At 43.1% G+C, this 26,107-nt stretch overlaps 1 protein-coding gene across 4 annotated transcripts in view; it reads right to left on the bottom strand.

Annotated features, from left to right (window-relative positions):
* The window catches only part of M6PR (mannose-6-phosphate receptor, cation dependent), a 79,900-nt gene that overhangs the window by 3,520 nt on the left and 50,273 nt on the right, over nt 1-26,107 (bottom strand). For all 4 annotated transcript variants that reach the window (XM_070741827.1, XM_070741825.1, XM_070741823.1 and 1 more), the window contains exon 6: nt 2,042-2,168. In XM_070741827.1, coding sequence (XP_070597928.1) covers nt 2,042-2,168 — 127 coding nt within the window. The remainder of the gene's footprint in view (nt 1-2,041; nt 2,169-26,107) is intronic.

The following is a 26,107-nucleotide window of genomic DNA, read 5'->3' as shown; positions in this document are numbered from 1 at the left end:
TCCTCCCTCATACCTCGCTGCAGCCACTAAGGTCCTACAGAGTCGGCCTTCTCCAGGTTCCATCTACCAAACAATGTTGGTTGGTGGGACCTCAGGGAAGAGCCTTCTCTGGTGGCTCCGATCCTTTGGAATCAACTGCCCCCAGAGATCCGCGCTATCTCTACTCTACTAGTCTTCCGGAAAGCCGTTAAGACCTGGCTTTTCCGGCAGGCCTGGAACAAGGATTGACTGCAAGTATGAAAGGTTTTGTAGGATATTATTGTTTTTATTGTATTACTGATTTTATTGTTATATTTTTATCGCTGCTGTATTTATGATTATTGTTAAGCTGCTCTGGGTCCTTTTTGGAGTGAGCGGCATATAAATACAATAAATAAATAGATACATACATACAAACTAACTTAACTACAGTGATTCACTTAACTGTGGCAAGAAAGTTTGTAAACTGGGGCAAAATTCATTTAACAAATGTCTCATTTAGCAACAGAAATTTTGGGCTCAATTGTCGTAAGTTAAGGACTACCTGTATAAGGTCTCTTGCTTGAGCAAAGGGTTGGACTAGAAGACTTCCAAGGTTCTTCCCAACTCTATTATTCTAGAAACATAGAAACATAAAAGTCTGACGGCAGAAAAAGACCTCATGGTCCATCTAGTCTGCCCTTATACTATTTCCTCTATTTTATCTTAGGGTGGATATATGTTTATCCCAGGCATGTTTAAATTCAGTTATTGTGGATTTATCTACCACGTCTGCTGGAAGTTTGTTCCAAGGATCTACTACTCTTTCAGTAAAATAATATTTTCTCATGTTGCTTTTGATCTTTCCCCCAACTAACTTCAGGTTGCGTCCCCTTGTTCTTGTGTTCACTTTCCTATTAAAAACACTTCCCTCCTGAACCTTATTTAACCCTTTAATATATAATATATTCTATCTTCTGTTCTAACTATAAAGGCTCATTGTACATGACAAAAGTAGTATTTGCAGCCTTCCTTCAGAGTATTTCTCCCAAAATTATACCAGGAGTTTGGATCCGGAATGGGACCATTCGCCTCCTCCTGTTGCCCCCAGATCTTGGGTCTCCAGCCTTCTGCCTCGGACGATTGGACTCTGCTTTTTCTCCCTCGCTGAAAGGCCACTAGCTGTTAGACCCAGCCCTTCTGTCACAAAAAAAACAATTCACCCCCGGCCTTTTGCAGCATGGGATACTTTGCTGCCAGCCAATCAGAGCGGTGCCTACAAAAAGCTAATTTGGGAACGCAAGCTCTCCTGCCTGAATGGGAGGAGGGAAGAAGAAATTGTGTTTGTTTCTTAGGGAGGCAGCTATGAGGGGGGAGGGGACAGTGTGAGTGGGAGGAGGGAGAGACATGGAAAGGAAGACCAAGAAGACAAGATGAGCTTGAACAATTTTAGAAAAGGGAAGAGAGGAAGGGGGTGGGAAGGGATCTCTTAACTCTACTTCTGCACAAAGACAAGGAGGCGAACTGTCCTAGACCTGTTTGGATGTCTGCTCTTAGACTGATGGAGCCTTGAAAAGAGCGCTTCCTTTATTCACATTCTTTTAATAAGCTAATATTTACTTATTTCAATGAATGAAAGTACAATAAAATGTATCCATAATTAAGATTCTTCAAATGCTGTGTATGAATTCATATAACAAACCCTTCTATCCTGATTCTTTTTTCTTGAATCAACAACTGAGTTTCAATCTAATAAATAATTAGACTGATTCATATTTATGGCAGTTGTTTTTTGCTAAGATTATATGATCATCTTTTGTAACCTTCTGACAAGCAAAGTCAATGGGGAAGCCACATCCAATTAGCAACTGGGTTACTGACTTATCAACTGCAGTGATTCATTTAACAACGGTGTCAAGAAAGGTTACTTAAATGTCTCACTTAACATAAATTGTCATAAGTTGAGGACTATCTGTATAGTAACACGAGGTCATACTTTACAAGTGCATCATTTAGTGGTGGAAATTCCAGATCCAATTGTTAACTGAAGACTCAGTATCCATATAACCTAAAATATACTTACAGCTACTAGATTGCCAAGATCTTGCCAGAAAGCAAAATGGGGAAACTGTTCCATGCCCTTTGCTCCTACTATCAGACGCTGGTAGAGGAATCCTCCAATAATGTATACTGCAATAAGTGAGGAAAATCTGAAAGAAAACAAATACTAACAAAAGATTCACATAAAAAATGTAACATTATAAAATAAAATACAAGTGTATATACCCATGGCAGTTCTAGATGTTCTGCTCTGGCCTATATGAATCGGAACCAAGGGAGAATCTACACACTGAAATTTCAAATAACACTCTTTTATGTAACAAGCAGGATTTATATAAGCCAACTCATGCATTGCAGTCCATCATGGCAGCTTTCTATGTTAAATTGGATCAGAGATAATGTCCAGCCGCCGCCAAGGATAAGGGTTCTTCGGTTACACATACACACACGATTCTCCAGGATTTTGCTCACACAAGTGCCCGCTGAATTTAGGAGAATAATAGGTTGCAAGTATGGCATTTCTGGAACCCCAGATCTAGGACTGCTACCATTATGAACATTGCAACACCACAGAAATCCTCTTTTATATCCTATCTGGGTGTAGTCAACTGTTTCCTAGAGATATAACTGTCTAGACTTTCTTTCATAAACTCACTTTCTGAACTTTTTCCCCATAAAGATATTCCTGTCTTCTTCGTGACCTTCTGACCCAGGCATCTAATATGGGCTCCTCTCCCATGTCCCCCTCCTCCTCTGAGTCAGACATTACCATCCTTGGGGTTTCTACAGTCTTTGGAGGTTCCTTAGGTTTCAACTCTCCCTCACTCTGACTTTCTGACTCAGTTGTCAAGAACACTAGCCTAGGGTACCAAGGCAGGCATGGTTCATCCTCAGAATTTGTGACTAGCTGATTCGTTCATGGACCACTCATAACAAGATCTTATTGGGTCTGAATTATTGAGATTCACTTTCAAAATTCACTTTAGATACATAGGCTGCAAATGTACCATTTGTCTAAATTCTGAAAAAAACATGTTAACAAAGAAAAATCACTTTGCATATAAGCCAGTGTCACAAGAGAGAAAAATGAGACTAAAATATTTACTAATTATATGCAGAATAGCAAGTAGCCTATTAAAGAGTGATGTACAATTACTATAGTAGGAGAGAAAGAATACTGAAAGAGATCAGAAAAAACATGAAGTGCATAGAAGAACTAACAAAAATTCTAAAGTTCATGTCATATACAGTGATCCCCCGTTTATTGCGTCCCCAACCATTGCGAACAGGGTACTTCGCTATTTTTCAACCCGGAAGTCAAAATACCATCTACGCATGCGTGCCCGCGAATTTGCTCCCGGACTCGGCTCGAAAGCGGCGAGAATGAACGGCGTGGAAAAGCCGTTCCTTGCCGTTCGTTCTCGGCGCTTTCGAGCCGAGTCCGGGAGCGAATTTGCTCCCGGACTCGGCTCGAAAGCGGCGAGAATGAACGGCGTGGACAAGCCGTTCCTTGCCGTTCGTTCTCGGCGCTTTCGAGCCGAGTCCGGGAGCGAATTTGCTCCCGGACTCGGCTCGAAAGCGGCGAGAATGAACGGCGTGGACAAGCCGTTCCTTGCCGTTCGTTCTCGGCGCTTTCGAGCCGAGTCCGGGAGCGAATTTGCTCCCGGACTCGGCTCGAAAGCGGCGAGAATGAACGGCGTGGAAAAGCCGTTCCTTGCCGTTCGTTCTCGGCGCTTTCGAGCCGAGTCTGGGAGCGAATTTGCTCCCGGACTCGGCTCGAAAGCGGCGAGAATGAACGGCGTGGAAAAGCCGTTCCTTGCCGTTCGTTCTCGGCGCTTTCGAGCCGAGTCCGGGAGCGAATTTGCTCCCGGACTCGGCTCGAAAGCGGCGAGAATGAACGGCGTGGACAAGCCGTTCCTTGCCGTTCGTTCTCGGCGCTTTCGAGCTGAGTCCGGGAGCGAATTCGCTCCCGGACTCAGCTCGAAAGCGCCGAGAGCCAGCGCCCCCCAGACCCCCAACCCGGGTTTGGGGGGCTGCTAGGAAGCCCTCCATGCCGGCGGCAAACAGCCGCGCCGCCCCCAATCTTCGGCTCCTCGCTAGCGCTGTGGGAGTAAAAACACCATCTGCACATGCGCAGATGGTGTTTTTACTTCCGCAGCGCTACTTCGCGAAAACCCGCTCGTTGCGGGGGGTCCTGGAACGGAACCCTCGCAACGAGCGGGGGATCACTGTATATGTAATATGTGTGATAAATACATGTGGGAGAAGTCAGCAGTCATGATGGGATCTATCAAAGCAAAACAGTCCCAAGGAAGGGAAAAACCCCAGGTGAAAGGCTAAGTTGCTACAATAGCCCTTTGGAGAACTCTGCAGTCAAAAACAGCCATCGCCAAGGCATACTTGGGATGGAGATGACCAAGTGGCGGCCTGGTAGAGCTCCTCTAGAGAGCACTGAATTGCCCAAGCTGCATGTTGAGTGTGCTGTAACATGTGGAGGGAATTGAATGCCAGCCACCTAATATTCTAAAGCCCTAATGACTTGGGATAGAAAGCCACCATCTGTTTTCCTAAAGTCCCGTGTTCTATGGACAAAGATTTCGAGGGCTTTAAGGATATCGAGGGTGTGCCAAAGACATTCAGAAGGGTGGGAAGGACAGGCACAAAAGGAGGGAAGGATCAGTTCTTGAGCACGGTGGAAGGTAGAGTTCACCTTTGGCAGGAAGGATGGGTCCAGGCAGAGAACTAACACAATCCTGATGAAAAATGCAGAGGGCCTCTCATACTGATTGTTCTGTCTGGGTTTTCCCAGACCTCCACACCCACTGAAAAATAGCCAGACACTCTGGTAAAATCCAAAAGTAATTTATAGCAGGAAAAAATAAGCACAAAGGAAAACCTGTCTTCACAGCAGACAAGTTACAATACTTTACAACAGGGTCCTGATGTCCAGTCAATTCCAAAAGCTTCTTGCTGGCACACCCCCCCAAGGTTTCAAGAGTCCAAGGCACAAACCAGGATTGTAGCCACCAAAGTTCACAAACAGGTCTCACGAATCTCCAAGATAAAACTCCACAAGCCAGGAAGGGTGGGGCCGCCTTTTATCCTTTCCCAAGCACCACACCCAAACCCAGCTGCGACCCCTAATGCTGGAAATATCTGGCCAATTGCGTTCTTCTCTCGTTAGCTCTCCTCTGTCGCATATCTATGAAGTCACTAGCATCTTCCCCCAGGGAATCCAGGCTGCTTGCTGGGGAGAGCTCCCCCTGGTGGAACTCTGGCTGTCCTTCATCTTCAGCCTGGGATTCAGCTTCTTCATCAGTCTGCCCCTCCTGGTCCTCAGCCTCTGAGCCGGACACCGACAGCAAATCAGCCATTCCCGGAGGGGTCCCAGGCTGAACCACAACACTGATAAAGTAGACAGTTCGGAAATTCACCTTGCAGAGGTGATGACGATAAGAAAGGCCATCTTAAAGGATAGATGTCGGACAGAGGTGTCTCTGAGCAGCTCATAAGGAGGTCTGGTAAGGGATTGGAGGACCTTGGGTAGATCCCAGGTGGGATAACGGTGGATTACTGGAGGACTGAGATTGGCGGCTCCATTCAGGAAGTGTCTGACTGAGAGTGAGTGCGAAAGGGAACCAGCAGGGCCACAATCAGGTGGGCTGCTAAGGTGCAATGGTGACCTGTGCTCACCCCCGTGGCTCTGAATGCTAGCGGAGTCCAGCACAAAAAGCAAAAAAACATCCCAAAACATGAGCACACCATAGGTGCAGTAGCAGAATTGAACTGGACTCCACTAGCATTCAGAGCCATGGGGGCAAGCACATGTCACCGTTCCACCTTAGCAGCCCACCCCTGGCCACACGAGAGCACGGTTGCTAGAGCCACAACTTGTCTTCATAAGGTGTTGGGAGATAGCACTTTCACAAGTCCCTGCTGTAAGAATTTCAGTACCTTGGCCAACAGGTTGTGAGTTGACGACAATTGTTGGGCGAAACCATGTGACAGAGGTATATTCTCAGTAGAAGGATATCTGGACGCCTGAACAATCAAGATGACATCACTGTCAAAGTCCTGCTGAGTCATGGTTCACCGCTCATTCGCTAGATGGTCAACTGGCGCCACTGAGGATCTAGGTGGAGCAGTGATCCCTGAGAGAGCGATTGGGAGAAAGCGGACGCTTCCAAGTTCCCTCACCGACAAGGCCTTCAGCTCGGCAAACCATGGCTTTCTGAGCCAGAATGGTGCAAGTAATGTAAGCTGGGCCCACTCTTCCAGAACCTTCTGCAGCACCTGTGGAATGATGGGCGGCGAAGGGAAGACATAAAGTAGGTCCCGAGGCCAGGGATTCTGGAGATTTCATTGCTTTTGCAGCCAGAGTTTTGAAGTGGGAGAAAAAGTGAGGCACTTGGGTGTTTTCCTGTGTTGTGAAGAGATCCACCGAAGGATGGCCAAAGCGGCGAGATATGGCAAGGAAGATGGTCTGGTCTAGGTGCCACTCGGCTTAGTCCACTGTGGTCCAGCTGAGACAGTCGGCCTGAACGTTTACAACTCCAGAGATATGATCCGCAGATAGGGCCAGTAAATGGTGTTCTGCCCACAGGCCCAATCGCATTGCCTCCCACATCAAGGTCTTGGAGCATGTACCTCCCTGGCGGTTGACATGTGCCTTTGCTGTCAAGTTGTCGTTTAAGGTCAACACATGGAAGTCCACTGAGATAGTGGAAGTGTCTCATGGCGAGAGATATTGCATGCAACTCTAACCAGTTAACCAGTTTAGACTCCAGATCACCTGATCTGGAGTCTAAAGACTCTGAGCCATATGTCCCTGACAACGGGCACCCCATCCCGTAAGACTGGTGTCCGTGGTGATGGTCATGGTGGGACAGGACTTGTATAGAGACCCTCTTGAAAGCGCCAGCAACTGCCACCAACAAAGGGAGCACCTGACCTGGGGAGGAAGGAGTACCTTGTGATGTTCCGAGCCCCACCTTCTGTAAGGAAGGAGGAACCATTGTAAATCCTTAGAGTGTAGGCAGGCCCAGGGAACGATGGAGAAACAAGAGACCACTTTCCCCAAAAGGAAGGACAGAACCGAGATAGGCATTGATCCATCCCGCTGAACCTGAGCAGCTAGGCCACTGAGGCTGTCGAGTCTCTCTGGAGAAAGATTGATGTTACATTCTAGGGCAGTGACGGCAAAACTTTTTTGTTTGGTGTGGCAAAATGGGGGGGGACTAGCATGCATAACATGCCTATACCCCTTCCCTCCCTCATGCATGCGCACCCCCCACCACCCTGCTGGGCCCCGCGCAGGGGCACAGGCCTTTCTGAAACCTGGTAGTTGAAAAAAATTGTCCAACAGACAAACCGGAAGTTCAGAAAAACACACTCAAGAAGTTTGATTAAACTCGCAAGATGTTTTCTTTTAGAAGGGGCTGCTCTAGACACAGCACCAGGAATGCAATTACCAGCTACAAGTGTCAGGTAAGATGCACCTTTTTGGAGGTGACAGGTTGGGTGGGGGGAAGCGGAGCAGAGCAGGGACTGGGTGGAGGCTGGCAGGGACTGGGTACGCCATGAGACAGGCATCCTACCGAAGACGTGGCTGCTTCCCTTCCCTTCACTAGCCTCCCTTGCATGAAATTTGCTTCTCTCTGTGGTTGGGCAGCCTGGTGCTGATTACTCGGAGTGTGCCGAGCTCGAGAGGGAGGCTGGCTTGTAGGCTGGGCGGACAGCAAACTTAACAGGGAAGAGAGGGAGAGAGAGAAGGAGGAAGAGAGAGGGAGAAAGAGAAGGTGAGAGAAAGAAAATCAGAAAGGGGGGAAGAGGGTCTTCTCTTCCTTCGTGCACCCCCCACCTCGGAACCTCTACCATGCACTCCCTGCCTCTCTTCTCCCCCATCCCCCCTCTGCAGACTGAGTAATCACTTTTCTCCCTGGCTGGGCAGCCTCGCGCTGATTGCTTGGAGTGTGCCAAGCTTGAGAAGGAGACTGGCTAGTAGGCTGGGTGGATGGCAAGCTTAACGGGGAAGAGAGGGAGAGAGAAGGGGGGAGGGAGGAGGAGAGAGGTGGGAAGAGAAAATCAGAAAGAGAGAGGGGGAGAGGGTCTTCACTTCCTTCATGCCCCCCCCTGCCTTGGAACCTCTTCCCCAGCTGACTGTTTCGTTCAGGAGAAAGTTGATTTGGAGAAGCCCCTTTGATCGGCGCAATGTACAGATGGGGATTTATGTGTTAGGCTTCACTTTCATGTCTCGTGTGAATGCAGAAAAGGGTCATGGGTGCCAAAGCAATCCCCACTCTCTCTGGGTTACAGGACTATTATGGACCTGGATCCCAGAAAGCACATCGAGTTCAAGAGGGTGGCTGGGCGGCCAGCTGGCTGGCTTGTAGGTTGGGCAGGCGGCGAGTTAGGAAAAAGTTGTAATCTCTTTATATGAGGATGCAGGACAATTTTTTTGCACTTCAGGGATTTAGGGAAGCTTCCCTGACCCCTCCGGAGTGCAAAAAAACACCACAACATCAAACCAGAAGTGCATTTTTCTGAACTTCTGGTTTGTCCATTGGGGGATTTTTTTGCATCCGGGGCTTCAGGGCAGCTTCCCTAAAGTGTCCGGAGGGCAAAACGGGCTTTCCAAAGGCCGCAAATTAGCTGGCAAGTATGCATGCATGCTAGAACTGATATAGGGCAAAGTCTCACCATCATGTTGTGCATTGTGCATGCCACCTGTGGCGCATGTGCCATAGGTTTGCCATCACGGCTCTAGGGAATCCACAATGGTCCCCAGATGGAGGATGGTGGTACTGGGGACAATCTGGCCCTTTTCCTCATTAATAGGGAAACCATGATCCCGCAACAAGATCAATGTTATCTGCTGATGACGGAGTGCCAAAGGGTGTGAGGGCGCATGGACAAAGATGTCATCCAGATAATACTGTACCCTGATGTGGATGGGGTGAAGATGGGCAGCCAAAACAGCTAAGATCTTTGTGAAAATTCTCGGGGCTGATAAAAGCCCAAAGGGAAGGAATTGGTGGTGATGGAAGACTACTGATCGGCAAAGATGCTAGACATGCTCCAGTGGAGATGGAAGGGGGATTACCATTTACCTCTTTTTGACGCCTGGGAACCAAAATCTCCCCTGAAGGGATGTTTGGAGGGCCTCCTTCATGCCACCCTATCTTAGGAAAAACGGGAGTGGGATCCATACTGATCTGAAGTCTGGAGGTAGAAGGAGGCCCAGTCAGCCTTTTGGGAGACAACCGGAAGAATCTTGCGCTTGTCCTTAGACTATGAGAAGAGGGTCCGAGGACACACTGAAGAGATTACTTCCTCTGATGGGCCCCTCAGCCAGCTTCCATTTGTGTCAGAGTTCAGCCAGCCGCTGTTTGAGCCAGTGGAGGTGACGGCCCATCATCGTGGCCGCTAAGGCCTTTGAAGCAAACCTGGAGGCGTGCAGAGTAGATTCAGCTAGGAACTGGCATGCTGTGAAAGCCTTGTTCAGATCCTGTTGCACACGAGAATCTGTGGTAGGAAGAATCTCCTGGATCTGTCTGAGCCAGACTAGGGAAGTTGGAGCGAAAAAATGTGAAGTTCAGGTCGCTCTGATGGACAACGCCAAGAACTGGTGGGCTTGCATGAACATCTGTTCCAGCTTCTTATCTTTTGGTTTGAGCAATTCATGGCATTACCTGGAACATTGGTAGGCACATGTAAGGCCAGAATATGTGCGCCCACTTCAGGCACGTTAAGAAGATCTGATAATTCTGGAGCCACATTAAGGTATTTTCTCTCTAGTGAAGAGGGAGAAGGTCCTGATGCTGGCACTGACCATTGACGATGAACAGTGTCAAGGAAGAGAGGCAGAGCCAGCACAAGATCCTGAGGTTGTTGAAATTCAGAGAAAAGCAAATGCCACCTCCAACATTGATTGCCCTTCCTGGAGAGCTGGAGCAGAGAGGCCTGCTGCAGCCCTGGCTTTGGACAAAAGAGATTTGAACAACCCCTCCAGGCCCAATGACTGCGAAAAGGCCCAATGATTGAGATTGGTCAGGGATCCTCCAGGGATCCTCCATAACAGGGACTGTCTTGTTGAGTAGCCCCCTGCCAACCCTGCTCTTCATCTGACAATTCTCAAAGTTCCACTTCCCATTCCTGTTGAGGAACAAATGTGGGGGAAAGTGTCTCCCTAGATTGAGAGGGAGGGAGAGAAGCCACCAGTGACTGGAGATTAGCTGTTTTCCTCTGGCAAACTGCAGCCATTATCCACAGCTGTACACTGGCCTGGTCAAAGGGTAGGGTAGAAAGGGTAGGACCTACAGCCTGTGGGGAAGGAATTTGAATCCCCTCAGTGGAAGCTATAATGGGAGCAGGAAGTACCAGGGGAGGATCAGGAGAAAGGCCTCCTGAACCCCAAATATCTGAGGTAGCTGAGAAGGGTGTTGCCAAGGGTCAGGTGGTCCCCAGGCGGGTCCTTAGAGGTGCTAAGTTTGGAACCAGAAGACACAGAGGCCCTCTTTCAAATTTGTTGTAGCACCCTGTCTGTTTTCTGCCCTTTCAGCAGCAATACAGTGAGACTCAGCCACCTTTGGGAGCCTAGTAGGGAAACCAAATTTTTGGTTTTAGCCTAGCATTTGTCTCCTGGCTTAGAAGGAGCTGTCTCAGCCATGATGTTAACTGAAAAAAGGAAATAAAGAAAAAAGGCAGGTTTTGTTGCAGAGATAGCAGCAATTAATTCAACGCAAGGGGGAACCGAAAGTAAACTGAGACTGTCTGGGCGTGACGCAGCAGAAATAGCAGTGGGAAAAAAGCACACAAAAACCGCTCGTGAGAGAGAGAGGGACCTGGCGTGATTGCAAGCCCTGAACAGAACTGCAATCCAAAATAACCCCTTATTTCGCAGCCCGTTATAATATAGTCAAATTTAAATGGCTTTGGGGCTAGGGTGGAGAGGGAGTCCTTAAATGCGACTTGCAGCAGCTACTCCAGCAAAAGAGGCACCGATGAAACCTCCATTCCAGCTGTCTCGTGCGTGAGCACTTAGGCTCCCTCACAAGGCCTTTCTCTCGCATTTGTTAACTGTGCATCCTCAGGCATTGTTAATATGCTAACCTGGAGAATCAGAAGTGAGTCAAGTTTTGGTAGGCTCATGCTGCCTGGCCTAATTGCCAATAAAAAGGTCTCAAGGCTCTGTGAAATGAGCTTTAAGGGCTCACGCTATCAGTTCGCAGGGCATTAACAATCAACAAACATAAAACAATAATGTAAAGGCTCTTCAGCTGCACCCCCACTCACTGAATTGTTAATGAAACAGCCGGTAGAGTAATAGAGTCAAAAGGAGAAGGTGACAGGCCTGAAACTCCGGGTGGCAGACGTGGCTAGAGAGCCCTGTCATCTATGCCACACATTCAATTTCGAAGACAATTTTTAATAACTTCTCCAATGGAAATCAGCAGTTGGGATGGGAGCTTCTTCGCCACATCCTTTTGCTAAGGATGGAGTCACTAAACTGGGGTTACCAGGCAAGAGCAGATCCTGTTGGAAGTTTTGTGACTCGATCCTATTGGCTAACAAAAAAGGACAACCCATCCTGATTGCTGGCTCCTCCCACGTTGGAGAATACCTATGATTTATAATATGTAAATAGATATATTGCTCTTGAGTTAAAATGGTATATACAAAATATGCCCCCATTTTGGTGGAGGGGTACGAATGTTGTTTGGTGGTGGGCACTAATCACTGAGCGCTTCTTATATGTGTGTTTGTTTATTTTATTATAAAATCAATTAAAAAAGAGAATACCTATGAATTTCTCTGAATTGTAGGTATAGACAAAAAATTGAACATGTAACAAAAGAGCTTCCCATAAAATATTTGTAATCAGATGCTACTCCTCATCTGATGGCCATAAAAGTAGGTACAGTGGCAGTCCATATGGAAAAGTATAGAAAATTTGGCTAAAATCATAATTTTAATTTTAAAAGTATTAAAATTAAAGTAAATAAAGTATTAAAATAATATTAAAAATATTAAAATGAATAGGAAACATTGGGATCTCTGCTCCCATTAATGGAAAAATCTATTTAGATTGTTGGTATAAAAATAAAAAATGAAGATAACTATTTTTCATTTATTAAGCAACCTTGGTTGCTCAACAAACAACTTATAAGACGGAGCAATTATATTCTTTAACTTTTTTTTTAATAATTTTTATTAGTTTACAAAAAGAAAAGTCTGTACAAAGGGAGGAAGTGTAAATATCTCTTAATTGCCATCATTGTGTAACATATACTCACAAGTGTAATATGATTATTCTGTTCAATTAAACTTTATCCAGTCAGTATACATATCAAACCCAGAACCAATTATGGAAAATTCGTTATCATTTAAGTCCTCTAACTCTTCCTTCCCTCCCCCTCCCCCCCAGTGAACTGTAACAGTTCTGAAAGCTTTACATTACTAATTGGGCGGCATATGGGTGCTGCGGTTTTTGTTGTTTTTTGTTTTTCTGTTGTTTTATTTTTATCAATACATTTCTAGATTACACTTGAGATAAAGTCATATTGGGTTGATCAAGGTGTTCATAATAATCCGATAAAACCGTTGAGAGTTTTATGTTATGTCGCTATAAAGGTTTCTCCACTATCCGTTAATGTATTTTTGATCTACAATTTGTGTTGTTTCCTTGTCTTTTTTTTCTTTCTCCATTTGTTTTTTGATTTTTACCCAGTCGTAAAATTTTTCCCAATTCTTATAGAATCTTGAATCTTCTTTATTTTTAAGTTTTTGGGTGAGCCTATCCATTTCTGCACAATCATAATTTTTTTTAATAATTTCTCTTTCACTTGGTGTACAGTGATCCCCCGGGTATTGCGCTCCCGATGATTGCGAAACGGCTAATTTGCGATTTTTGAACCCGGAAGTAAAAACACCATCTGCGCATGCGCGCCCTTTATTTTTCTATGGGCACGCATGCGTAGATGGCGCCGGGCAGATCAGCTGCTGGGCGGCTTCCCTAGGTCTTCCCCCTCTTGGCGGGCATCAGCGAGGAGTTTCCCCACCGCCCACGCAAACTCCTCGCTGCTGCCGCTTCGCTCGGCCGCTTCCCAGCTGAGTACTCAGCTGGGAAGCGGCCCGAGCGAACGGCTTGTCCGCAGCCTGCCTGCCCGCACGCCCGCGGCTCGCCCGCCCTTCTCCCGCCCACGCCGTTCGCTCGGGCCACTTCCCAGCTGAGTACTCAGCTGGGAAGCGGCCCGAGCAAACGGCTTGTCCGCAGCCTGCCCACGCCGTTCGCTCCCCCTCTTGCTGGCGGGAGGGCGAGAAGCCCTCCCCAGCACCCGCTCGCCCGCCCTTCGCCGCTCGCCCGCCCTTCGCCCGGCCACCCGCCGTTCGCTCGCTGCTCGCCCGGCCACCCGGGTTCAGGGGGGTGCTGGCAAGCCGCCCATGCCGGCGGCGACGTTTTAAAACAGCCGCGCCGCTTTCCAATGAGTCCCGAAGACAAACGCGGAAGTTTGACGTTTGTCTTCGGGACTCATTGGAAAGCAGCGCGGCTGTTTTAAAACGTCGCCGCCGGCATGGGCGGCTTCCTAGCAGCCCCCCAAACCCGGGTTGGGGGTCCGGAGGGGTGCTGGCAAGCCGCCCATGCCGGCGGCGACGTTTTAAAACAGCCGCGCCGCTTTCCAATGAGTCCCGAAGACAAACGCGGAAGTTTGACGTTTGTCTTCGGGACTCATTGGAAAGCCGCGCGGCTTTTTAAAAACGTCGCCGCCGGCATGGGCGGCTTCCTAGCAGCCCCCCAAACCCGGGTTGGGGGTCCGGGGGGGTGCTGGCAAGCCGCCCATGCCGGCGGCGACGTTTTAAAACAGGAACCCCAATTTTCGGCTCCTCGCTAGCGCTGTGGGAGTAAAAACACCATCTGCGCATGCGCAGATGGTGTTTTTACTTCCGCAGTGCTACTTCGCGAAAACCCGATCATTGCTAGGGGTCCTGGAACGGAACCCTTGCAATGATCGGGGGATCACTGTATTGTCTTTTTTCCAATTTTGTGCTATTGTGATTCTTGTAGCTGTAATTATATGCTGTATTAGGTATAGGTCTTCTTTTTTATTTTCCAAATCCATTATGCCCAGGAGGAATATTTCTGGTCTAAGTTTTAATGAAATTACTGTGATTTTTTGTATCCATGTTTGAATTTTTTTCCATAGTTTTTTTATGCGTGGGCATGTCCACCATAGGTGATAGAAGGTTCCAGTTATGCTGTTGCATCTCCAACAGTTCGGTTTTAGGTTGGGGTAGATCTTAGCCAATCTAGTTGGGGGTAAGTGCCATCTATAAAACATTTTTTGTAGATTTTCCCTGTATGGTATTGATTTAGTAATTTTCAGGTTTCTCCACATTTGTTCCCATTGTTCTATATAGATGTTATGACCTATACTTTTGGCCCAAGTAATCATATTATCTTTTACTATTTCAGTTTCCATAGTGTACCCCATTATATAATTGTACATTTTGGTTATAAAAATTTTTTCATATCCTAATAATATTTTGTCAATTATACTATCTTTTTCTTGGATTCCTTCTTTCTTTTTGTCTTTATTCCATTTCGTCAAAATTTGAGCATAGGACCACCAATCAATATTGATATTTTGGTTTTGTAGTTGTCTAGATTTTATAACTCCTTTCTCATCTAATGTGTGATTATAATTCAGCCCTTTTTGTATTTGAAATAAATTAGGGTGTCTAAGGGCTTCAAGGCTGGAATACCACCTAGGGATTTTGGAGTAGTGTTCTTTTTTAATTCTTAACCATACATTTATTAAGGAGTCCCTGATCATGTGGTTTCTAAAATATACTGGTATTTTCTCTTTTTCATTCCATAGGAAGCTATGCCAACCCTGTAGAATGTTGTGTCCCTCCAAAGCCAAAGTTCTCTGGTCTTGGAGGGTTATCCATTCTTTTGCCCATAGAAGAACCGATGCTTCGTAGTAGACTTGAAAGTTTGGTAGTCTAAATCCGCTTTGTGTTACTCTGTCTTGTAGAGCTTTAAATCTCACCCTTGGTTTTTTCCCCGCCCAGATAAATTTTGAAATAGTTGTGTTTATTTTGGTGAAAACGTTTTTGTTCAATTTTATTGGGATAGTCTGGAATAAATATAAAAATTTAGGTAAGATAGACATTTTAATTGTAGCTATCCTCCCTGATAACGAGATGTGAATTTTATTCCACCTAATTAACTGTTGTTCTGTTTTTTTGATAAGTAGATCATAGTTATCCTTTTGAATTGAACCACACCTTTTAGTTAGTATTATGCCCAGATATTTTACTTTTTTGACGATTTGAATTCCTAAAATTTTTTCTAGTTCCTGTTCTTGTTTGATGTTCATGTTTTTGGTTATGATTTTGGTTTTTTGTTTATTGATTTTTAGACCAGCTACCTCTCCATATCGTTGTACTTCTCTCAATAGATATTCCCCTGCTTCTATTGGGTCCTCCAAAATAAATGCTAAGTCATCTGCGTAAGCTTGGACTTTAAATTCCTGTTTTTTTATCGTGAGACCTGTGATTCTCGCATTGGTTCTTATTTGATTTAGTAGTGTTTCTACTGCTAAAATATATAGAAGCGGAGATAAGGGACATCCTTGTCGGACTTCTTTTGAGATTTGAAAAGACCTCGTTAATTCACCATTAAGTATTATTTGAGCTGATTGGGTGTTATATATAGTTTGAATCATTTTTATCATTTTTGGGCCGAATTGCATTTTTTAAATTAATTCAAGAGTAAATTCCCATCTTAGGTTATCGAAAGCCTTTTGGGCGTCCAAAAATATTAGTGCTAATTGTTTTTCTGAGTGTGTCTCGTAATATTCTAAAGTGTTGAGTATTGTTCTTGTGTTGTTTCTTATGTATCTACCTGGGAGGAAGCCATTTTGATCTTCCTTTATTATTTTATTTAAGATTGGTTTGAGTCTTTCGGCTATTATTGTCATAAAGATTTTATAATCAACATTGAGAAGGGATATTGGCCGATAATTTTGTATGTGTTTTTTTTTTCCGGGTCTTTCGGGATTAAACTTATTAAGGCTTGTGTCCAAGATGTCGGTAGCAACCTTTTCCTAATACTTCGTTAAATATTATTACTAGAATTTCAAGTAAAGACTCCTTTAGCTCTTTATAAAATTCGGCCGGTATCCCATCTGGGCCTGGAGTTTTGCTATTCTTTTGTTTAGCTATTGCGCATTCAACTTCTGATATGGTTATTTCTTTATTTAGTATAGTTTCATCTGATTCTGCTATCTTTTGTACTTTCGCTTCCTCTAAGTATTTATTTAATTGGGCTTGATTTGTTTCTTCCTTTTGATACAAATGGGCATAGTATTCCACTGCTATGTTCTTTTTTTCCCCAGTATATGTTGTATTTCCCCGTTTTTATCTTCTAAAGTTTGTATGTATCGCTCTTCTTCCTGTTTTTTTAGTTTATAAGCAAGCCATCTAGCTATTTTATTCGCGTTTTCAAATTGGTATTGATCGGTCTTCCTTAATTTTATGACAATTTCGTCTTGTATTATTAGATTAATGTTGTGTTTTATTGTGTCTATCTCTTCTCTTATTTTTCCATTTTGGAGGTCTTTTTGGGCTTCTATTTCTAAGTGTTTTAGTTTACTCTTAAATTCGTCTAATTTCCTATCGTTATGTTTCTTTTTTTTTGCTAGGTAAGCTATTGTTATCCCTCTCATAAATGCTTTTATTGTATCCCAGATGTTCTGAATCGTGGTGTCAGTATTCCAATTGTCTCTTAAGAATAGCTTGAGTTCTTGTTTAATATGTTTAATATAATCCTGATCTTGGAATAATAGCTGGTTTATGGACCAACAGTGTTGTCTTGGGGTCGGTATTTTAATTTTCATCAATATTGGTTGATGGTCTGCCCATATGTTTGGGCCTATTTCAATCTCGTGGATTAATTTCCCAAAATTTTGGTCTGTCCAGATCATGTCTATTCGGGACCACGACTTTTGGGGCGATGAGTAAAAAGTGTATTCCCGGGCAGATGGATGTCTTTCTCTCCAAATATCTACCAATCTATATTCCCTTGCTATTTCCTGGAATTCTGATGACAGTGTTTTTCTATTTTTCAATTTTTTCTTCATAGATTTAAAATCTTTTTTAATGTCACTCACTGCATTATAATCCCCAATGATACAAATGTCCCCTTTTTGTATATGTGCTAACTGTTCAGCTAATTTTTTGTAGAATTGTTTCTGTTTTGTGTTTGTAGCGTAAATCGCCACTATCACTGTTTCTCTATATCCTATTTTAATTTTTACAATCAGTATTCTTCCATCTTCATCTGAGTAAATTTTTTCCGGTTGGTATATGTCCTTAATGTATAAAGCAATCCCTCTCTTTTTTGAGTCTGTTAGAGCTTTGAATAGTTTACCTAATTTTTTATTTTCTAGGAGTTTACAATCCTGATTTCTGATATGTACTTCTTGAAGGCATAATATATCTGAATTTTGTTTTAATAATTTCGTCATTATCTGTTTTCTTTTTATCGGAGAATTCAATCCATTGATGTTTACAGAAATTAACTCAAGTGTTTTTAGCGTCATTTAAAACTATACATTCAACATCTACACTTATTAGACCCATTCCAACTTACTATAAGCAACTTACCACAAGCAAATAATAGAATTTGATAAGTACTTAAGAAGAAATTACTCTTATTACTATTATATTTTACTGCTGTTGTTACTTTTCTACTTTTCTACTTAGAAAAATACTTAATACTTAAATTTAAATATATATTGAATTTATAATACATTTAGGTTAACTTAGATTAATGTGTGTTATTTATTAGTAGTGCTTACTAGACTCCCTACAAAGTAAATTTTGAACCTGTATTTCTCTTTATTTTCCTTGCTACTAGTTGTAATCTTCTATTTATAGAATTTATAGAATATTTATAGAATTTATAGAATTAATAGAATTACCATTCCAAAGATATATGAACAATAGATACTTTGATATCTCTTACTCAATATTACTGAGAATATTGTTAATCGAGTTACAACTATCAACTCAAAACTATAATGTACCATAATATTATACCTTTGAATTACGGGAGGAAGTAAATAAGTAATTGTATAAACATATATAAAATATGTTTTTTATACATACATACATACATACATATATATATATGTTTTCGTAAATTTTCACGGGTATATGTATGTAGATTGTTCTGAGTTCGGGTTTTGCCCTGTGTAATATTTTGCATGTCTATGCGACGTTTCGGTGAAATCACATTCACCATCATCAGGCTGAAGTTTCAAGCTTCGTGCTGTTGTAAAATGGAATGTTTGCAACTGTCATTTCTTCCTAGTATATAGTGTGGGGGTGGAGATTTGGTTTGAATGTAGCAAATAGATTGGGTGATTATGTTTTAGTGATCTGATTGGTTGGTGGAATCATAATTATTAGAAGGATTGACATGGTGATTTTTATGAGGTGTTTTTTTGTTTAAGGCTGGCTTCCAAATCTCTGGTAGGCGGGACGTGTCATCTCTTTTATTTATGCAAAGGGTTTTTTTCTCAATCTCTATTGCTTCTAAAGTAATTCTTCTATATAAATTTTCTGTTTTGTGAAGTAATTTAGTTTTTTCAAAGTCAATTTCGTGCCCTGTTTTTTTAATGTGCTGGACAAGGGAGGAAGTCTTTTCTTCTTTTTTAATTGCATTTTTATGTTCTGCAATGCGTGCACTTACTCTTCGATTGGTTTGTCCAATGTATGTGGCTGCACATGTTTTGCAAGGAATTTCATAGATTCCTTGGTATTCCAATTGGACTTTATCTTTTGGGCTCCTTAGGATATTAGATATTTTTTGGTTAGTGCAAAATGAAGTTTTGATGTTATGTTTGTGCAGAGTTTTACTAATTTTCTCTGTGGTGCCCTTGATGTAGGGGAGGATGGTGGTACCATTGTCCTGTTCTTGATCTTGTTTTTTGGGGAGTGTCTCTTTTTTGATTAGGTTTGTGATTGTTTTCCCTTCGAATCCATTAGAAATTAATACATCTTTGAGTTTGTTCAACTCAGTTTTTAAGTGCTCATGGTCAGCTAGGCGTTTGGTTCTGGTGATGAGAGTTTTGGCCACTGAGGTGATTTGTGCGGGGTGGTGGTGTGAGTGTGCATTTAGATAACGGTTGGTATGGGTTTTCTTTTGGTAGATAGTGTGTCCTAGGCTGCCATTGGGTTTTTTATAGACCAGTACATCTAGAAAGGGAAGTTGATCATTGATTTCTGTTTCCATAGTAAATTGTATTTTGGGGTGTAGGTTATTGAGATGTGTGAGGAAATTGTCTAGTTTTTCCTTACCATGTGGCCAAATTACAAAGGTATCATCAACATATCTCAGCCAAAGTTTAGGTTTGTATTTGGATTGCTCTAATGCATTATTTTCGAAATATTCCATGTAGAGGTTGGCGATGACAGGTGAGAGGGGTGATCCCATGGGGGCTCCCTCTATCTGTTTATATCTTTGTTCGTTATAGATGAAGTATGTATTAGTCAGGCAGTGGTTGGTAAGGTCTAGGATATATTTGGGGGGCTTGTGTTTGTCCTGGATAGCTGTCAAGGCTTCTTTAATAGGTATTTGTGTGAAAAGGGACCCGATGACCTACTTGTGAGTTTTGATGTCTCAATATATTATAGATTTGTAAAACTTAGTAAATACTGTTATAGTTCAGTTGCTCTCTAGAACTCATTGATATACTTTTCACTATACTGTAATTCTTACTATTGATGGAACTTTTTACATGTTATTAACTATTACCATTGAATGAATTGCTTACTTATTGATATTTAGTTTGCTCATACATTTACTATATATTTATATGTTGAATTATACAGAACATTTTAGAACTTTTGATTTTTTCCTCTTGTACTAATATTATAGTCTTATTGATACTCTCATACTCGCAATATCCATTATCTTTCCTCATAATGCAAACTCTCTTCTCAAACTACTAATAACTATTACTAACCATCTTTATAAACTCCCCCCTACAACTAATTTCATTTCAACCAAATTAAAGATGTCTTCTTGGTCTCAATCGACTATAACAAAATCCTGGAAGAAGAACACTGTACAACTATCAACTCACGTTTCCCAGCGCACTACAGAAATGGCACTAGTAGAAAAACCACCTGCGACGCAACCTCCACAATCAACACTGACTATTACTTTAAATTCACTATTCGAGATGATGATTAAGATACAAGAGTCGATAGACCGCAACTACGATGTCTTAACTGGAAATATGGGAGCAATGAAAGAGGACATTAAAAAAAATAGAAGACCATGTAGGACACCTTGATGAACGTATGGAAAACCTTGATGGAAAAATGGAAGACGTCCAAGGGATCCTAACACAAAATGTCCAAAGAATAAAAAACATAGAAGAGACTAGAAACAGGATGGACACACAGGTACAATTCAACAAAGCAAGAACTGAATATATTAATAGAAATTTAGAAGAGTCAATAATTAATCTGGAATTAGAAAGATCAGCGTTCTTCCTCCGCTTCCAAAACATTACAGAATCGGAACATCAAGACCTCCTGCACATAATGGCTGAGATACTGGCTGACATAACTGGCAAGACCCCTCAAGAAATGATTGATCAGACAGATGAAATCTATCGAATTTCGACAACCTATGCAAGACGCCACAGACTTCCAAGAGAAATCCACATTAGATTTTACAAAAGAACTACTCGAGAGGAGGTATACAATATGTCCAAAGAAAATAAGGTAACTTACAAGGGAAGAGACATTGTCGTTCTTCGACAAATACCAAGACGTGCCAGAGGCAAAAGAAAGCCATATCAGACGATAGTCAAGAAATTAAACAAGAACAATATTCAATTTAGATGGCTTATTTCTGAAGGCATAATGGTGATTCTGATAAATAAAAAATACAAAATCACATCACCTGAAGAAGCAAAATAATTTTATGACTAATTCTTCAAAACAATAGAAAATACAAGAGTAAGAGAAGAAGAAAATAGAGACAAACCGACCTCAGAAGAACTTAGTTCAGATGACAATCTATTAGAAAAGGACCCCCAATTAAAACAACTGGAAGATGAATACACAAGAAGAGGACCAACAACCCGAGCAAAAGCAGAAGCTCAAAGAAAGAGAAGGAAACTGTACCCTAATTTACCACAAAACCAGATCGTACTATTTTCTACTAACATTAATGGCTTAAATTCGCAAAAAATAAAATAACTAAAATTTTTCACAAATTAAATAACTATAATTATGATATAGTAACACATATTTTAAAAGATGAGGTGAGTTTACTATACTCCCCTACCATTGGAGAACTATTTACTGCATCGGCTTCTGTCAAAAAAAGAGGCATAGCGATATATGTAAAAAACCTTTTTCCAAAATTTATCTATGCTGATCAAAACGGACAAATACTTATAGTACAACTAAACTTAGGATACAAGAAAATTAATATCAGGAATATATGCGCCCTTCATCAATCAATCCACTTTCTTCAAAAATCTCCATAAAGATTTTTTAGAATTGGACATAACAAATTTTATTATAATTGGAGACTTCAATGCTATCTCAAACAGAATTAAGGATTATAAAGGCACTTCCAAATACAAATCAAAGAAGATACTCCCATCTACATTTGACTCATTAACCTACGAATTTGCACTAAAAGATATTTGGAGATATTATTACCCCGATGTTAAACAATACACCTTTTTTTCTCCACCACATAAATCTTTCTCACGTATCGATATGGCTTGGTCCAACACAGAAATTTTAAATGAAATTATGGACATACAAATGCAGAACGCTACCTGGGCAGACCATAACCCTTTACTAATGACTTTCAGAAATCTAAATAACAACCAATCACAAAGATGGTCCATATACTCATCAATCATTAAACAACAACAATTCCAAGAAAAACTACAACATGAATTAACTACTTTCTTTGAATGCAATTGTCATGGTGAAACCTCACAACAAGTTGTGTGGGACACTACCAAAGCCTTTATTCGAGGAATATATATATATCTTACTCATCAAATAAAAGAAAAGAAAAACAAGAGAACTTACAAAAACTAAATATATCTTTAGAACACGCTGAAAAGGCTTTACAAATGGACCCTCAAAATACCTCAATACTGGCAGAAATAAAAACCATTAAACATCAAATGAACTTAATTATACAACAGCAACTTTCCCACAAATTAAAAATGGCAAAACAACAGTACTTTGAATCCACCAATAAACTGGGTAGATGGTTAGCTTCTAAAATAGCTCATCAAAAATTAGATAAGAACATAGAAACATTATACGATAACTTTGGACACTTGAAATCTACTAATACTGAAAAAAGACATGATACATGACTTCTATCAACAACTGTACAATACCGTAGGAACAGATAATAAAACAATACTAAAATACTTACAACAAAATGAAAAAATATCAATAAAAGATGCACAAAGACTTATGCTAAATAGGCGTTGATTGCTTACCTGAACACCTCTTCTCATACGATGAGCGGGTACACAGTCACGTGGGTTGCTCGCTGTCCAATCCGTTGAGGACCGAGCCTAGTATTTAAAAAACCCTGCTGGATCCGGCCCTTCCCCCAGAATTCGTGAATCCGTAGACTTAGGCTCAATTGTGGTGGCTCAATAATGTTCAACTCTCATGATAGGAAGAAAACAAGTTAAAGGAATAACCATAGGTTTGAAAAACATAAAGGAAGGGAAGTGACTGCTGCACCCACTCATCGTACGAGAAGAGGCGTTCAGGTAAGCAATCAACGCCTATTCTCCGTACTGAGAGAACGGGTCCAGCAGTCACATGGGACATACTCAATAGATGAGTCCCTAGGGAGGGATTAGTTCACTATCGTGAGAGATAATGGATTGGAGGACTCTTCTGCCGAAGGTAGCATCTGCTGAAGCGTAAGAATCAATTTTGTAATGTCTTATAAAAGAGTTTGGAGAGGCCCAAGTGGCTGCTTTGCAGACTTCTTCCAAGGGAGCTTGAATTGCCCATGCGGCAGATGTGGCTGCACTTCTTGTGGAGTGTGCTGTGATACTCCTAGGTATGGAAAAGGAGGCTGATTCACAAGCCTTTGAAATAGTCCCTCTGATCCAATGGCCTATTACTGTTGAGGATACCTTGGATCCCATGGACCTGAGATGGTAGGCCACGAATAGGGCTTCAGACCTTCGAATGGGTCTTGTCCGTTGGATGTAGATTCTCAGTGTTCTGGTGAAATCTAGGGTGTGCCATCTGACCGCAAGATGATGATTCTAGTTGGAACAAAGGGAAGGCAAGACAATATCCTGGGATCTATGGAACATGGAACTGACCTTAGGTAGAAAGGTGGGGTCCAAACGCAGGACTACTTTGTCCGGATGGAACTGGCATAGATCCTGCCTGATTGAAAGGGCTGCCAATTCTGAGATGCGTTGGGCAGATATTATCGCCACCAGGAATGCTACCTTGTAAGATAGGTACCTGAAGGATGCTGATCTTAGGAGTTCGTATGGTGCCTGAGTAAGGGAATGGAGAACCCGCAGTAAGTCCCAGGACGGATATCTGTGGACCTTGGAAGGTCTGAGGTTTGAAATATCTCTAAGAAATTCTTGAATTTCCAGAAAGGAGTGGAGTGGTTGTCTGCAAGGTCCTGCTAAGACCGAAGATATGGCTGCCAGGTGACGACGGATGGTGCTGGATGAAAGGTCTTGTTGGAACCCTTTCATGAGGAAGGCCACTATCCTGTGGATGGAAAGACACAGGGGGGATAGATCCTCTTGTGAGCACCATTGGTGGAATTTGGACCAGGTATAATCCTGTTGGTGGACACTCTTCTGGCTTTTAGGATTATTTCTACAGTGTCCGGGTCATATCCTCGCAGGTCTAAATCGCGCCGGATAATAGCCAAGCGGTGAGGGGGAACCACTCCAGATCTGGATGGAGAGAGGCGCCCTGCTGTAACATATCCTCCGAAACGGAGAGTCACCAGGGGTCCTGGACGGACAGACGTTGAAAGTCCACGAACCAGGGCCGGCATGGCCACTGAGAGGCTATCAGAATTACCTGGGCCTTCTCAAGGATGATCTTGTGGATCATAACTGGGAGAATTGGAATTGGAGGGAAGGCGTAAAGCAGCCCTCAAGGCCAAAGGATTCTGATTGCTTTGGTTGCCTCCGCTCCCGGGGATGGAAACCTAGAGAAGAATCGAGGGAGTTGAGCATTGGCCTTGGTCACAAATAGGTCTAGCAATGGGTGACCGAACCTGAGGCATATTTGCTGAAACAGCGCCGGATGAAGGCTCCACTCTCCTGGGTCTAGAGTCGATCGGGAGAGCCAGTCCGTTTGTATATTGAGGACTCCTGATATGTGGTCGCCTTTTAACGACTGAAGATGCCTTTCTGCCCAGAGGCCCAACTTCAGGGCTTCCCTCATCAGGACCTTGGACCTGGTGCCCCCTTGTCTGCAAATATGGCTCTTTGTGACTATATTGTCCGTAAGAATCAGAACATGTTGATTGATGATGTGTGGTTTGAATTGTTTGAGGGCCAGAGACACTGCTCTCAATTCCAGCCAATTGATCGGTCTGGAAGCCTCCTCCGCTGACCACGTGCCTTGGGCTATCAATCCCTGGGCATGGGCTCCTCAGGCTGATAAACTGCCATCCGTGGTGATGGTGAATTGGTCTGACATCTGAAGGGGGATCCCCTGTCCAGAGCGGGGGAGGTCCATCACATAAGGGATCTTAAAACCGTGGATAGAACAGTGATGAGGCGTGTATAGGAATAGAAATAAACTCCAACTGGAGGCCCCATTCCACAGTAGCAATAACCCAGGGGTCCTTACAGGAATGGCGCTATCTGGAGGAGAACCAAGCCAGGCACCCCCCTATGGGAATGGAATGAAGCTCACCATCTGGGCTTTTTAGAAGCTCTGGTCGAGGAGGAACCTCTTTGGTAACGTGATCCTCTACCCCTGGGGTTTCTGCCTTCTTGGGAGCGAAAACGAGGGGAATACTGACCTAAGTTTCTTTGGAAGGCGAACCCTTGATCCTGTTGACTATTTGGATATCGAAAAGGTTGAGTTTTGATGGCCTTCTTGGTGGTGGGCCCCAAAACCTTCTTTTTGTCAGCGGTGTCTGTGAGAAGGGGTGTCTGTGAGAAGGTCCCCAAATAGGAGGTCGCATTTCAAAGGACCCATCACCAGCTGCCATTTTTGCCTTACCCCCGCCTGCCAAGGGCGCAGCCATAGAAGACTTCTGGCCGTTGTTGATGCCGCTACTGACCTGGCTGCAAATCTTGATGATTGCAGGGTAGCATCTGCTACATATTGGGCCGCTGCAAAAATCTTGTTAAAGTCCTGTTGGCCCCGTAGATCATCAGGGCAAATGTGATGCTGGAGCTGTTGAAGCCATAAAAGCATAGCTCTAGAAAAGAAAGATGCTGCTACTGCACTCTTGATAGCCCAGGTATCCGCGAAGAAACATCTCTTTAGCATCTGCTGTAGGCATTTGTCTTCGGGCCGTAGAACCTCCTCTGCTTCACCCGGCATAGCCACCTCAGAATGTAGAGTCTTAACAGGTTCATCAGGTTTAGGTCAGACAAGAAGATCTTCATAAGAAGGGGAAAGCTTACATAACTTCTTGTCTTTGGTTGTGGGGTTAAAGCCAAACGCTGGACGGTCCCATTGCTTAAGCAAGGCATCTTTAAACAATTTGGGCATTGGAATTACCTTTGTCTTCCTGCTCCTCCATGAAGTATGGTAAATTCTCCTCAGGAGGATCTGTGGAAGGAATAGACTGTTTATCATGCCCAGCTAAGCCTGTAGAAGCTCTTGCCTTGAAAAGAAGAGATTTGAAGAGTTGGAATGGAAAGATGGCAGCCGGGGCTGGAATCTTAATTTGAGATTCCTCATCTTCCGACAGGTGATGAAACGGGTCATCATCATCCTCTAAGTCCACGTCCTCATTCTCATCCTGGGAAGAATCCGAATCCTCATTCATTGG

This window comes from Erythrolamprus reginae, chromosome 2 (genome assembly GCF_031021105.1).
Source record: "Erythrolamprus reginae isolate rEryReg1 chromosome 2, rEryReg1.hap1, whole genome shotgun sequence".
Classification (NCBI taxonomy): Eukaryota; Metazoa; Chordata; class Lepidosauria; order Squamata; family Dipsadidae; genus Erythrolamprus; species Erythrolamprus reginae.
The sequence above is the reverse complement of the archived record's forward strand: the minus strand, read 5'-3'. Positions and strand labels throughout refer to the sequence as shown.